This window comes from Embiotoca jacksoni, unplaced genomic scaffold, assembly GCF_022577435.1.
Source record: "Embiotoca jacksoni isolate LCO1_2020_lvr unplaced genomic scaffold, fEmbJac1.0.p SCAF_17, whole genome shotgun sequence".
Lineage (NCBI taxonomy): Eukaryota > Metazoa > Chordata > Actinopteri > Embiotocidae > Embiotoca > Embiotoca jacksoni.
The window spans coordinates 10,773,422-10,790,095 of NW_027185307.1; the positions used below are offsets into that span (position 1 = coordinate 10,773,422).

Below are 16,674 nucleotides of genomic sequence, written 5' to 3' on the forward strand. Positions count from 1 at the left end.
CATTTCCACTTTTCTGTCTCCTGACAAGTGATGCCTTTGCTGGGGCTTGTAAATATCCGCATTTCCGGCACTGTCGTGCTGTGATGTCATTCAAACGTCAAATTGCAAAAGTTGTCTAATGACATAAAATGAGAGTATAGGATGAGCCTTCATTGATCCTCAGAGGGAAAATAGAGACAATGCAGCAGCACTAACAGAAACACAGCTTAATGACACGTCTATGGAGCGGCCGGCTGTCCCGACACACGGGATATAAAGTGACATCATGATGTCTTCTTAACCCTCACGTTCCACTTCGCACACTGGAGACTCGGAGAGCTCCTTAACAGCTCAAACATCCGACATCACGTCGCTTTATCACCTTGATATTTCAGGACATTTGCTAAATGTTATGACAATTTCTTACAAACACAGCCTTTGACTGACGACGTGTTTCAGACGGTCTCCAACATGAAATGACAAATTCAGGTCGAGTCCAGCTGCTCCATCACTTCCAAATAAGTCTAATTTAGATTTCTCTCCTTGGACTATTTCATTGCTTTTGGTTTCGAAAAATGAACGCGTGTTAATTTTTGCAGTATTTAAAAAAGGAAAATACTGCGTGGTTCTGTACTTATTATTTTATGACATGCAGCAGAGGGAATCTGTGGGACCCCTGAATGATAAAAAAAAAAAAATCAGTTAACTTCAGTGCCACTTCCCCCTGACCATTTTTTTGTTTTTGTTTTTTTAAAGCGCCGTTGTCCGCGCCCCGACTGAAACACACGGCCGTCGTTTCCGCCGTTCGTCCACTCTGGAGACTGTTTGTCGAGAGTTTCGGGTGATAAGTGTGGACAGAGCGCCAAAAACAAAGAGAGAACTTCTTCTGTTCTCTCTCCGACCCAGATCAGATGTACCGTCATGCTTATGGCTCTGCAACCTACAAAACACTCTGTCTCTCTGTCTCCCTGTCTCCCTGTCTCCCTGTCTCCCTGTCTCTCTTTCACACACGAGCCTTCATTCAAAGTGCATGTGCTTCCCTCTCTCCCTCCTGTGAGCGTCTCTATCTCTCCTCCCTCTGGGCCCCCGGCCAGACGCTTCTTTTCATTTTCCTCAGTGAGAGTAATGAATCACACATGCACACACACTTTTGCATTTACACACTCGCACAAACTCCCCTCCACTTAAGACAGTCAATCCCAGCTTTTACCCCCACCAGGTCGCCACTCTAGTCACCGCACCGCGCTCCCTTCGTTCTCAAGTCCCCTTCTTTCTGTCCGAACCCTTTCCCGTCCTGGCACCTCCCTCCAGACACTCAAAAGCAAAGACAAACGGCTGCCAAAGTAAACAGGCTACACGCACACGCGCACGCACACGCACACACACACACACACACACACACACACACACACCTTGCACGTTTGCGCTCATATGACCCGTACGAGCTGACAAACACAACTTCACGCTTGGGTAGCCGTACACGCGTGCTGTACACGACAGGACATTTCCGTGTTCATTAGTGTTGCCTAATGATTATTTTCATTACTGATTGGAGCTGAAACGATTAGCAGGTTAATCAATGGGCCAAATGAAAACAAACCTGCAACTACTTTAATAACCAGCTAATTGTTTCGGTCAGTCTTGGAGGCAAAAAAAAAATCACCTCGTTTCAGCGTCTCTGATGAGATTAGCAGCTACTTTTTCTGGTTTTGGAGTCACGTTAAAATGAATATCTGAGCTGGTCGATCTACTGTATAAACGACTGACCCTGGGCACGGAGAAACTCGATTGGACGTCTTTCAACATTTTCTGAGATGTTACAAAAATACACTGAATTGGTGTGTTTAAAAAAAAAAAAAAGTATTGGCAGATTATCTCATAATGATACTTATGTTATTCAAGAATTTCAGTGTGCAGCAAAATTAAAAGGTGCAAAGTAGAAAAATTGTCACATCTGATAAGCTGAAAACAGCAAATGTGTAGTCGCGTGTTCTTCAAAAATTATTATTATATATATATGTATATATATATATATAAATATAAATATACATACATATTAGGGAATATATATTTCCCCATATGAAATTACACACACACACACACACACTGGTGAAATTAGATTTCATATTGTTATATATATATATGTATATATATATACACACACACAAATAATTGATTAGAAATACACAGATTTTCACCGCACACATAAATATAAAATCCTACCTCGTAAATTAGATCTACTTTAATAAGTCATATTTTTCTCAATAAAGTAAAAACAAATAAATAAATAAAATCACCAACCAAGCTCTTCTTTTTCAGGAATTATACAAAGGTTGCTTGTGTCTACAAACAAAACCGGCCTCGTCTCTATCTGTCACACACACACACACACACACACACACACACACACACACACACACACACACACACACACACACACACACACACACACACACACACACTGTCATTCAGCCTGATTACTGAGCTGACCTGCGGGTCAGAGTGGATCTGGCTCTGATGACTGCTGACCGGCAGCAGGAACCGCTTCCTCCTCTGCACTCTTTATTTCGTCTTCCTCTCTTGCTTGTCGACTCTCCGGTCGACCAGATGTCTTGCATCAGGAAGTGGCTTCTCTTGATCACTGAAGCCACTTCTTACTCCCTCACCAGCTCTTCTGCACCGGTCGGACAGCGACGGGCTACCTCTCTCTCTACAGTGGGAACTCCTGAAGGCTCCACGCACCATCCTCTGCCCCTTTATTTGTTTTTTTACACCATCTATTATCTCAACAAATCCTGTCCGTTCTCTCACACGGTCAGTGAAGTTATGCGTTTCACATGTGGATTTTATGCACACCTGTGTACTATTTACATACTCCTGTGTCATTTATCTGAGAGGAGAAGAGTAAGAGAGCGACTGAGCAGTGTAACTGGAGCTAAGTGGGAGGGGCTCCAGAATATCACTGACCCTTGACCTCTGCGAGGGATCAAGGGGCTGTGACCTACCCATTATCTCCCTCTCTTTCTCTCACATACTTCTTTTGTCACACACATGCACACACACACACACACACGTGCACACACACACACACACACACACGCACACACACACGCACACGTGCACACACACACTAGGGATCCTGCCGTACCTGCTGGTGAGGCCTCGGACTGAGCGATCAGTGCTGCCATGGTCGAGTTGGGATTCAGCCTGTTGCCGAACATGTGGGGGGGCGCGAGGTTGAAGACAGAGCCTGGCAGGCTGCTCACCTGAAGAGGCACACAGAGAGAGAAGTATGAGCCACAAGAAGCCAAGTTTCACTTGGATTTAAATTGTTGTTAAAAATCACGTAACTGGCAGTTTTTAGGGAGAGAAAAAGTGCTTCGACACTCCCATCATACGGTTACTTGTATGTTCGCTGCCCGGCTATCAGGCGGTTCCCAAATGTTACGAAATGTAGATGAAGTAATGCCTCCTAAATTAAATAAGAGGAAAAATCCCAGTGCTTAAAAAATATGAGAATAATGTAAAATGAGTCTCATTAAATCAAATATAAATTTTGGCCAAAAACCGTTAATTTCACAATCTATTACTTTCATGACCATGGATTTATCTGAAGAGTATTTTCTTGATTTATCAATTAAATGTCAAACAATGGTTAAACACGGTCATTTATAATTTTCAAAAGCCCAACAGTGCTAAACAAATTAAATAAATTTACAATAACACAAAAAGAGTACTTAAAAAAAAAAGAAAACAAATTCTTACATTTCAAAGGAAAACATTTTTTGGTTTTCCTGCAGGATAAATTCCCTGACAGATTAACGGATTATCAGGATTTTTGTTGATTAATTTTTCGGTTGATTTTATGGTTGTTATTTAAGCCATATACACCTCCTTAAAAAGCAGCCAGCACTTCTTCAGTTGTAGCAAAGCACCGTCCTCCACGCGCACGTGGGGATGTTTTGTTAGTGAGCAGATGTTGAAATCACTTGTTACGTGGGTGCATGCGTGTATTTGACGGTGACGATCTGCTTTAAGTGTGAGCTTTAACCGTGTTACATTCAGGTGACACGTCTCTTTTTACATACTAAATGAGCCTAAAAAAACAAAGCTGAGGATCAACTGGATCAATGTGGTTTGAGAATTTAGGTTCTTTGATCTCTACTATTGATTCTCCACTGTGACAAAGCTTCTATGTATGAAGCCTATTTGGAGAAATAATATCTGAATGTGGACTGACAACACTTCACCATTATTTTATGTACAAAAAGCAACATTATGAATCCACGGCTCATTATTCTGTCTCACACGCGGACGCACACACACACACACACACACACACACACACACACACACACACACACACACAAGGGACTCGGAGTCCCTCGGCAACCCGACAGTACGCTGACATGCTGACAAAGTGTTTCTGATGCATAGAGTTTAATCCAATTAAGGCATTTCCCAAATAAGGACCGTGGAGTGAACGGTGGGGTGGAGTGAGAGGGTGGAGCATCAGGAGGGGGATCCGGTCCATCTAAAAGAACAAAATGGCTGACTGTTTTGAGTGCCGAAGAGTAAAAGAAAACGCTACTACCAAACCACGTGAAAATCTATTCAAGCCAAGACTTTTGTAAAGTCCAAGAAGTCTGTAGTTTCCTCTCAGACTGAAATTGGTGGAAAGATGCTAATGGTGACAATGAAAAATTATTGCTGGTTGTTCAAATAGGCTTTACATTAATTGATAGGTCATATAAATATCGTCTTGTTTACTACACTTTTCACAGTTTAAGAAAAGTTCTGATCAGAAAAAACAGAAAAAGGCCGAAGTTTTGATGAATAATTATCTATAATTTACACTTCATAATCTGTTATTCTGTCCAACTGCTTTGCAAGTGATAACTGTAGATCGTTTTTTTGTTTTTTTTATTGAGGGTGTGCTAAATCCAGGATGCATTGCAAATTCACAGACATGTGTGTTGGTATGTCTGACAGGGAAATCTGGAAATGTCTTGCAAATCCCCCTCTCTGTTTAATGTTAGACTGAAAGAAGAAACCTGTTCACTCTCTCAGTTCTCTCCTCCTTTGAAATGCCTTCAGATTTCTTCCTACAACAACCCCGTCCTCCTCCCCCTCCCCTCAGTGCCATAATCCTGCCCCCTTTCCCATCAACATTCATTTTTCATTTACATTCATTTTTCATTAAAGTCTCTCTCGCACTCCCTTTCTCTGTCCTGGGCTGATAGCCAATAACAGTAGGCCAAGAGTCTGCTAGCAGACTGAAAATAGCAAATGGTCTTTGTCATTCTCACACTCACACACACACACACACACACACACACACACACACACACACACACACACAGAGAGAGAGAGAGGGAAGCCTGTTGTTGGCATCCTTCTGTAATTTTGTAATTTCTGCAGATTTGATTCAAAGTGTGTGTGAGTCCCAGACGCCCAGAGACGTGCATCGCACTTTACAAACTAACACACACGGTTTAAACAATCTGAAAAGGACAAATAAAAAAAATAAAAAACTTTCTCGACTTAAGTCACCCTCACTCTTGCTTTCTGCTGCTCTGTACTGACACACACACACACACACACACACACACACACACACACACACACACACACACACACACACACACACAAACTACAGTCCAAACTGCTCTATACATGCTGAAAACAGGCGTGATATCCTGTGCTTCCCTGGGCCTCCCGTCCTCTATAATAGGCGTTGAACAGAAAAGAGCAGGGCGAGATGAAGGCCAGGCCAGCAAATTCAAGGCATGAGTGCATATCCCCCTACACACACACACACACACACACACACACACACACACACACACACACACACACACACACACACACTCACACACAGTCACCACGACCCTACCCCTCCCCTCCCCTCCCTCCATCTATCTCTCCATCCCTACTGTGGTGCTTGTCAGATGTCATTACATCACAGGACAACGGAGGGGGGAAAAGAGAAATGGATGGGGACAGAGAGAAGGAAGGTCGAGGGTGAGAGAAAGAGAGTGTCTCTGTGTGTGTGTGTGTGTGTGTGTGTGTGTGTGTGTGTGTGTGTGTGTGTGTGTGTGTGTGTGTGTGTGTGTGTGTGTGTGTGTGTGTGTGTGTGTGAAAGAAAGAAAAAGAGAGGTGGTAAGTGGACACAGGAGAAAAATAGAGTTGGGTGGACAGAGACAGAACACAGTCTTTGGGGAGGTTTGGAGAGGATGGACATGGGGTCAGGGATTGAAAATGAGGTTGTTTTTTTTTTTTCTTTGGAGGAAATACATGCCCGGACAACTGAGGGGGGCTGAGCTGATCCTGTTACATTAAAAACTACATATACGCTTATTTAATCCAGTAGTACAAACTAAAGATGATTACTATTGTAAGAAAAGAATAAAAATTGAGGTCTAGGACAATTTATTAAAACAAAAACAAAAAAAGTGTGGCGGTTTAGACGGGAAGATGTTCAAAATGTAACCGTTTTTATTTCATTATTGAATATCAATAGATAAATCCAATCATTTCAAGAAAGGACTGATTTTTCTTTAATGTGCAGCCTTGATTCTGGACCAATATTTCCTTCTGTGTCACATTTACACCTCTTAAGATTCCTGCACATTTTCATTAATAAAAATGCAATCGCTTGATATTATAGCACAGACCTCGCTCACTAAGGTTCGTAGTATTGAATTAAGCTGGAGAATCACAGACGTTTCAAAGACATGTTCAGAGAAGAAAAAATAAAAAGACATATTTTTTGTTAGCTGAATAAACCTGAACAACCCTTCACAGGTGCACCCGACTAGCAGCTATGGAATAACTGGCTGAGAAAACACAATCCATACAAGGTCAGGACTCACACGCTTCACACGTAATTAGGAGGTTGCGGATTAATAATAGTACGGAGAGATTTGGTGCGGAAGACGTTTAATTAGTTTTGGTTTATTTGTGTTCCCACAGTTTATCAGCACTTCAGCTCAAAGATGCCAGAGATGTGGGTGAATTGACAGATGTAGAGGGTGTTGAATGAATGTGTGTGTGTGTGTGTGTGTGTGTGTGTGTGTGTGTGTGTGTGTGTGTGTGTGTGTGTGTGTGTGTGCACGCGCGCTTCTGTGTTTGTGAAAGAAAGGCCGACTGAGTGCGTGTCATCACAGCGGATTTAATGAGCATGTATTCATATGTATGAGAGCGAGGACGACACGGAGAGTTTTTAAAGTGCAGGTTGTGTGTCTGGACTCACGTGTGTGGAGGCTGTGCTGTTTAGTGGTGCAGTGGCGGTGAATGGAGAGGGAGGGGCTAGAGAAGGTGTGGGCTGCTGTTGCTGCGACAACTCGGGGCCGGCTCCGCCCATTGCGACAGCTCCCGTCCCCGACGACGACCCATCGGCAACAGAGAAAACACCTGTGGAGAGATAACGCACATTAGCGGTGTTTACGTCATCCTCTACCAGCATCAAACATGATGCAATAGTGAGTTGATGCCCCAGTAATCACGAAAACTGTAAGAAAAGCAAAGGCTTACAAATCTAATTAATTACGGCTGAATTCCATTGCGATGTTTTGATATCAAGGTCGTGCTATTGTGTATGTTCACTCGCTGTCTCGGCGTACCGGGACACTTGAATAGCAAAGAGCCATCGGTAATGTCATGAGGAACACCTGAGCTGCTACGGCAAGTCAGCGGGTCGGCGTCACTGACATCAAAGCTGCTTTAACATTTTTCATTGGTGTTGATGTGAGACGGCTCGTTGTTGCTCCACGTTTGTCAAATTCAACTTCAGTTAAACACAAGTTCATTTGACGTCTTGAAAACAAAAACCTGTATCCGTGGCGATGAAAATATCTTCCCGCAATAAAATGACAGAAATATTGCTAATCTGAGAAATGTGTTACATCCAAGCATGACTCATTTTTCAGACATTAAGAAATGATGTTTTAAATAAGCAGCAGATCAACTTTTACAAATTTATGTTAATAATAAACAAATAAACTACAAATGTAATGGATGGTTAATCATGCAGGCTTGCATGCTTAGACTATCAGATAATTTGGTTTCTTTCTCACCATAAAAACTGTTACAATGAAGTACACACACACACACACACACACACACACACACACACAGCACAAATTACACTTCACATTAAACTTTTACAGCCTGGGATGGGAGAGAGAGGAGGAAACACAACCATCATGTTGTCATGTATTCTTTGCACCCTTTATTTAAAACAATGATATTCTGCATATCAAAAATTATAATCAAAAATGTGTTATTATTCACCTATTTTTACGCAACCATACGCATGTTCCACTCTCTTATCTCTTTGCTCTCTCTTTCCATCTCTCCTTCCTCCCCTCACACACCCCTGTGCTCGCCCACTAACTAGGGATAAGCCCTGCCCCTGCCCCCCTTTGACCCCAGCAGAGGAGGGGGGGAGAGAGGGGCCCCTCAGCCCCACAAAAGCCTGAATGGCTCAGGGCAGCACGCATTCACTGGGGGAACAAGAGATCTTTGTGCCAGGAGGGGAGGGGCGGAGGGAGGGAGAGGGAGGGGGGAGGGAGGGAGGGGGGAGAGAGAGAGAGAGAGAGAGAGAGAGATAGGAACACTACATGGGCCTACATACTATTTATAACACTTTGTAATATGCACCAGAAAAATTGATACCCAAAGCAGGGCTGCCGAGGCTCAGGGGGCATGTGCTCCTGCAAGATTTTTTAGCAGCTGGATTAGAGGCCAAACCAACAATTTATAAGAGTTTAGCTGAGGCCATTTATGAGATGGGTTACTCACAAAGGGATGGTGCACAAACAGCTGGAAACAGGAGGAAAACCGGTTGATTTTAATTTAAATTGCCAAAATAAAAGTACAGAGGTTAACTCAAAAGTCAACACAATTTAAAGCAAGTATGCAGTATTTGATGGGCCAGAAGAAATATTTTGTGTTTTACATTTTGTGAATTTTCTTTTCTTAATTTGTTTTCCTGAATTAGACCACCAAACTAGACCGTATTTTATTTTCCGACTGAGAGTTGAAGTTAAAATATCGAGGACATTTCTAAACAAATATGTAGAACGGTTAACTTGTTTTTTTTTGTGTTTTTTTTTTTTTTTACTTATATCGCTGAATTACTCTTAAACATTTGTATTTCTAAACAACAGGTAAAAACCTCCATGCTCAACTGAGAAGCAGGATTACACACTTCACCACAGGTTCAAAATTCTCTAACCACTGCAGCACAAATATATAAACTGGAAAATGTCTTAGTTTCATAGAAGCAACTACTTTTCTCAGAGTGTATTCTGTTTTCTTCTAACTGCAGCCAAACCTGACAATTTTCAAATCCTATAATTGTCCATTATTTTATTATTGTGATGGAGGGCCATTAAAACTTTCTCTAGCATAAGAAAAGAACAAAAAACATTTTATACACACACCTCCCACGGACAAGGCTGAGCTTGTAAAACATAAAACCTATTTGCATGATCAATATTGTGTAAGCCCCTGAAGCGCAACTGCCTCCATCATCCAACTTTCCTCTTGCTTCACTCTTCCTGTTCAGTGCGCCTGCGAGTTTAAAAAATATCCCCGTTGATTAGTTCAAGCTGGTATTATCACAAGAGGAAATCTATGTTGTCTATTTATAGGCAGCACAACTGAAACAAAATTAAATAAGAAAACTCGTGCGTGGCATTATTTTCGGTTATTAAATAGTTGAATCGGTGTTTCAACGAGCAACTTACTCCAACTTCTGTTTCAGAAGGCATGTTTCTATCTCAGGAGCAGGATGATGCTTGTTGCTTGTTTTGTTTTTTTAAAAGACTGCAGACAGTCATTCAATCCTGGTTTAAAATTGGAGATTCGAGACAAACAGCGAGTACCATCGCAGCAACAGAAACACATTTGTTATTTGGAGAATTTTCTACCACCAGACAAAAAAATGTTTTTAGCGCCAAACTGCGGGCAGTCAATGTGAACGTGTTTGTATGCTTCTGTGTGTGTGTGTGTGTGTGTGTGTGTGTGTGTGTGTGTGTGTGTGTGTGTGTGTGTGTGCGCGTGCATCATAAAAGGTATGTGGGTTGGCGATAGACAGATAATACCACTTCTGTTACAGGGCCAACACTGTTCAGGCAGACGACCAGGAGTCTCTAATTATGAGCATATATAGACGTGAAAAAATTCTGGTGTAAAAATGAGGGAAAAAGGAACTACTGTAAATAAAAAATAAAAAATATTCTTATATACAATAAAGTATTTAGTTATTGATGAGAAAATGTAAACATATCTTATCAACGTGAAAGTTTTGAATTTTCAAATGTGGGGTTTGCTAGAGGTTTTCTACATTGTGTGTGTGTGTGTGTGTGTGTGTGTGTAACATCAGCATCAACCGTGTTTATTTTGGATGAATTCCCTTTTTCCCCAAAAGTATTTTAAAGCTTGTTAATCCACCAAAGTGCTCACACTGCAAATAAATAACAGTTATAAATCACATCAACAGTAAATATTATTGTGCCTCAAAATGTTCCTCTTCATGAATTTCTCAGTTCCTTGTAATGCAACATTTTTATTTCACTGACACACGAAAATGTGTTTTAGTTAACAAACTAAATGAATAAGAACATAAAGGGGAAATGCAGGTTTCATATGTAACAAATAACCCTAATTTGATACTCAAATTGAATCCTGTTCACAGAATATTTCCCTAGTTTTCACAACTTCTCGTGTGTTTTACAGAAGTGAGACCAAGCAGCTGCTAATTATGTAGCAAACAGTCTTGAAGTTGTAGATATGATCACATATTAGCAAAAACCGGCACACAAATAGACGGTCACAAGCATTTGACATCTTTTTAACGTCTTTATACACATGCACTCCTGCTGGCCCGAATACATTTATCTCCACCAAACATTTTTCCTCCCCCACACACAAACCTACTCGGCCAACTAGCCGGTCCGTCCCATCGGTGACCCCAGCGCCATCAAACATTAACCTAGCCAAAATCTAACCCCCTGCCTCTCCCCACCCACCAACACATATCCATCAAACTAACTATCTATCCATCAGCACGGTGGAGTCAGCAGACAGGAGAAAGGGTGGGAGACAAACGCCAAGATCCTCCCCATTACTGCCCTGCATTAACCCTTAGCTAAATATTTACAGTAGGAAGAAGAACACATGATTCTCTTTTACCCTCACACACACACACACACACACACACACATATATATATACAAACACACACACACACACATATACAAACACACACATATACAAACACACACACACACACACACACACACACATACACACACACACACACACACACACACACACACACACACACACACACACACACACACACACACACACACACACACACACACACACACACACACACAACCACCACTGTTTGCCCTATCTTCTCTCACCAGCTGTGGTCAGAAATGCCACCACTGCTTCACAGAGAAGAGGGGAAAAAAAAAAAAAAAGACATTTAAAAACAAACACAAAATCTCAGGTCTGACTCACCAGCTCATGATCAAAACTACTCAAATATAAAATATCCACTAAACACACCTTTGAAATGTGTGACAGACGATCATTATTTACAGACACCCTGTGCCTGGTTTTACAATAACACTTTAGCAAATGTGTTACTGTTGTATTTCTTGTTCCTTTAATATAATGTAGCATAATCTGCCTCAATGACATGAAATCGATAAGTGCAATATACATATAAAAAGACCCTTCAGTCAAAATGAGAAAATTTAAAGGATCGAGAACTGTGACGGTATAAAATCTTTGCACCTAAATGCATTGAGCAGAAAAACACATCACCATTAAAAAATATATATATATTTCTATGTATAATACAAATATCATACCATACAATAACTAGCAAAACATATTTGATGATAATCAATTTACTGTTTACTTAGCAACCTCATAATTTTTTCATGTTTTAAGAACTACACAACTTAAAGGAAAAACACAATTATAACTAATTCACCCAGTGCTGAGTGCTAATGTCAAATATTTACTAAAGTTTTTGGAGGTCAAGTAAAAAATTACTCGAATAACGATTATTGTCATGATCCATAAATCAGTGGATTATTTTCTTGATTAGTCAATCAGCTGTTTGCTCTTTAAAATGTCAGAAACGGATGAAAAATGTCAACCAGTTCCCTAAACCCCAACATGCAGCTCATAGTGTCTGATTTTCCCTCGACCAACAGTTTAAAAACCAAAAGATATTCAGTTTATTACCATAAAGGACTACGGGAGCCAAAACATAATTTACATTTCGGGAGCGCAATGAGAGAATTTTCAAACATTTATTACTCCGCAGTAATTTGTTACAATACATTTTCTATTGATTAGCAAATCGATCGTCTAAAATGTTGCAGCTCAACGAGATTTAACCGATCACTTGAAATGAATACCAATATTTAAATACATATATTTCATATAATTAAGTGTGATCAAAAACAGCCTGAGTAACAAAGAACCATAATTGATCAGCTGATCCTACTGACCAGTGATGAGGGCTGATGTGAGCTTCATCCGTGCGCGTGCATTTTTAACAAAGAGTGTAAACGCATCATGCTTACAGATATACCATATTTGTAAGCACGCAAACATGCAGGGACCTCAAAACTGCACAAAGCAACAGGTGAACGAGAATTTGAGGAGTGAGCAGAATGCAGGTGAGCGAGCGCAGACGAGAGCAGGAGGGAGAAACAAAAGGCTGATGATTCTGGAAGAAAGGGGAGATGTGGGATGTGTGGGCTGTACGGAGCCATTTCCATCAGCAGAGGGGAACTCCAAAGCATAAAGACGGTTGCCAGGCAACTGAACACGATGAAAAAATGAAAAAAAAAAAAAAAAAAACGAAAAAAAACATACAGACCACTTCCACGTGTGTGAGCAAATAACACGTAGACGCACACACTGACACACTCACACATGCATACAGGGAGCCAATTACCGAGGTGTGTCAATCCTTGTCATTTGTGATTGGTAATGTTATTACTATGCCGTACGGAGTCTATCCATAAACATTTTCTGTTTAATTTATGAGCCTTAAAGGACAAATGGCAAGTCAGGAGCTGTTACCACAACCTAACACGAGCTATTTCCTTTTTGATCATTGAGATGAAACTGTAGTGAGCACAGTTGGATCCAACAGGTCATAATTGCCTGACAAATCTTGAATTAAACCAGCCTGCTTCCTCATTTCTGCTGCCAACACATTATTTGCTATTTTGTTTAGCTACAAATGTAGCATAATGTTTATAATAATGTTCATAATGTTTTTGTGCGTTACGTTCCTGTGTTCTCCTTACCTGACCCAGTGGTTGTGGAGCTGCTGTTGCTTTGCAGACTCCCATTCCTGAGGAGCGACGGGGACTTCTGAATCCCACCGCCGACGCCCATGACCCCCAGCCCCCTCTCTCCTCCTCCTCCTCCTCCCCCTCCTCCTCCTCCTCCCACTCCAGCTCCTAATCCACTGCTGGAAACTAAGCCCGGCCGGCCCGAGAGCGTCGAGGATGAAGAGGAGGAAGGGGAGGCGGTGGAAGAGGAGGTGTTGGCTGTGGAGGAGGTGGGCAGAGTTAGGGAGGGAGCTGGCTCAGAAGGCTTCACATCTGTGGTAAAGCAAGGTCCAAATCTGTTTCGCCAGTTGCCCTTCTTTTTCTTCTTCACCCCATCATCCCCGCCTCCTGCGGCAGCTCCGCCAATCCCCAGTCCTGAGCTGGAGGGCTGAGGCCGTTTGTAGCCAGCGGACCCGACGAGGCTTGTCGTCTCACTTGCTGTGTGACTGTGGGAATTCTCATACAGCTTTCCACCAACTGAAATGATGAAGAAAAGCAGAACTGAATATCCAAGATTAAAGTCTATCAGCAAATTTTCCGTTCTGAGTGATTTGTGTTTTCAACTAAACAACCATTATTTGTCAAAGGGCAAATCAGCAATGTAATGACAATTAAAACTGAGTCAAGTTATAAATGTTGAAAAAGTGTAGCACCTGCAGAAGCCGTATTAGCGGACATCAGAGAACCAAAGAGAGATGTAGTTCCCTCTGAAGCTCCGCCCTCTGAGCTTGGCTTCACAAGGCAGCTGCTGAAAGACGGCGGGGAGGAGAAAGTGGTTCCACCCCCGGGACGCAACGATGAATCTGAGAAACTTAGGAAGTCTGAAGAGGAAGGAGCCGAGGGAGTCTTGCTGGAACTGGTCAACAGGAGGCCTGGGTGGGGGGGGGGGGGGACAAACGGTGGAAAAAAAGACGTGAGGATAGAAAGGAAACAGAGAGCGATGAGGAAGCACCAGAGGATGAAAGAGTGAGAGGAGGAGAAAAATTACAAAGTGAAAACAGACATTACAGCTGTAAACGTTTCCATGCTACTCTCCTTTCCATCATCATGGGAGCAGCAGAAACAAGATAACCAAAATAAGCACGTTATCTGCTCTTGCGCTCTGTCGGCTCTACAGTCAGCCCCCCTTCATCATGCAGTCCTCCCGTGTATCGGAGCAAGTTCGTTGAAAGCACACAAACTGATGGATACTCAAACAATTTCTCCGCTAGACACACACCTGACCCAGCTTCAAGGTTTAGATTGTCCAAAAAACACAGGAGCTCAATGTGAACACACACACACACACACACACACACACACACACACACACACACACACACACACACAATGTTCTCTGTGCCTATGTTTGTGTGTGTTGCTCTTATCCCAGACGGGGGCTCCAGATTACAGGAGCCAGAGGCCAGTTGAGACGAAAACAGTGTTATCACCGCTGCACACTGAAGTCTGGTGTCTGACCAATATCCAGGCAATGACACAGCACACACACGTACAGCCATAAAACACATGCCGACTTGTGTTTTTAGTAACACTGCCGTACTTTTGCATTCGTGCTGCACTTGCAGTTTTTTGGTGGGTGGGCAGGGTGGGAGCGCCGCACCATTTGTCATTGTTTTCATTTTTCCAACTGAAGGCTTAATTCCCAGTTGTGGGAAAATTAACATACATAACCATTTGGAGCCATCAATTCACCTTGATGGAAGGGCCCAGTGGAGGCTGAGGCAGATGTGGAGGAGGTTGCCATGGTAACCACGGCAGAGGGGAGGGGTTTCCCTGAGGTGGTGAGAGACTTGCGGCCACCCCTCTGTCCCACCGCGTGACCTCCGCCGCTGTTCTTCTTGTTCTTCACTTCTGACACGGCCTTCGCGGCGTCCGGGGCCAAGCCGTCCTTGGAACCGCTGCAAGAGTGAGCGGACGACACTTCCTGAAAGTTGGCGTTGGTGAAACGGGCGGTGCCGTCGTCCAATCGCTTCTGCGAAGACGCCGGCAGAGCGGCGACGCCTCCCCCCGAGTTGCCGCTGTTGTAGGCCTGGAGGAGGAAGGTGAAAAGGGAGGGGGAACAATGAAAGAAAAAAAAAAAGAAAAAGAAGATTTAAAGGAAAGGGAGGACAGGAACCCTGAGAGGCAGCGGAACAGGGAGGGGAAATTATCAAAACAGAGCGGTGGACAAAGGTAGCACCAAAAATAGGAGAAAGGTCAGTGGGACGACAGGATGTGTGAGAGATACAGAAGACCAACAAAGGTAAATCAAGGGAGAAGACAGCCTCAACCTGCAACTCCGGCTGCAACATTCAACTAGCCCAGTCACTGTTTACCAAAACAAAGGAGCGGGGAGTAGCTTCACCTTGTCTGGAACCAGGATGTTAGGAATGACGAGGGAGGGTGACATGTCCATGGGAGTTTTCTTGTGTCTCGGTTTGTGCCGGTCCCGCTCCTTGTGTTTCTGAACACGGAGGGTGGGAAAAAAAAAGAGAAACAGGTGAGTGAAGCTGCTCGACGCGCGAGTGAAGGAAGGAAAGAAATAAAGACAGACAAAAAACATTGCTTTATATTCCTTGGGATATAGAAGGCAGTGAGAAAATATTGAATATGACAAACCTGAATATGTAGACATTTTGGACCATGTAGGCAAGTGCTCTGAGGAAGATAATGACCAGAGAGATGTCAAAAACAAAATAAACTGAGATACGAGTTATTAAGAAATAAGCACAGAACAGAAGGAGAGAGAGTGTGTGTGTGTGTGTGTGTGTGTGTGTGTGTGTGTGTGTGTGTGTGTGTGTGTGTGTGTGTGTGTGTGTGTGTGTGTGTGAGAAAGAAAGAAAGAAGGAGCACTACATTTCAAAGGCTCACTCTGAGATGAAAGCTCGGAGATCCATAAAAACAAAGAGAAGAGAGAGATAAAAAAAAAAAAAAAAGGGGCAGGAGGCAACAGGAATTTAGCATGCTGCGGTACAAAGCAGAGTGCACGCAAGTGTCTCTCGCTGAGGCGCGCAAGGTTTCGCCGTTCCGTCCAATCGGATCCTTCTTCTTGGACCATCACGGCTCAATTTACACCCTCGCTAACAACACACGCCACCATCTTCCTCTCGCACCCCGGAGGAGGTGGCGACTGGGAGGCAGCACATTTACACCTCACGTGCACGCCCCGCACGCCGACACCTCTCCGCGCGCACGCGCGCACACACGCGCACACACACACACACACACACACGGGAAAAATATGCAGCGGCCCTGAGAGAAGACATGGGACCCGACATGCTTGTGATGCTCAGTGTCACGACAACTCTAAAACACCAGAATCTCCCCCCTC

The 16,674-nt window shown here is 43.0% G+C and overlaps 1 protein-coding gene across 4 annotated transcripts in view; it reads right to left on the reverse strand.

Moving 5' to 3' along the window:
- The window catches only part of mllt10 (MLLT10 histone lysine methyltransferase DOT1L cofactor), a 41,878-nt gene that overhangs the window by 8,123 nt on the left and 17,081 nt on the right, over positions 1–16,674 (reverse strand). For all 4 annotated transcript variants that reach the window (XM_069151579.1, XM_069151578.1, XM_069151580.1 and 1 more), the window contains 7 exons: positions 15,963–16,001; positions 15,709–15,807; positions 15,057–15,393; positions 14,018–14,236; positions 13,338–13,841; positions 7,235–7,395; positions 3,128–3,245 (listed from right to left, as the gene is read on the reverse strand). In XM_069151579.1, the coding sequence (XP_069007680.1) occupies positions 3,128–3,245; positions 7,235–7,395; positions 13,338–13,841; positions 14,018–14,236; positions 15,057–15,393; positions 15,709–15,807; positions 15,963–16,001 (1,477 nt within the window). The remainder of the gene's footprint in view (positions 1–3,127; positions 3,246–7,234; positions 7,396–13,337; positions 13,842–14,017; positions 14,237–15,056; positions 15,394–15,708; positions 15,808–15,962; positions 16,002–16,674) is intronic.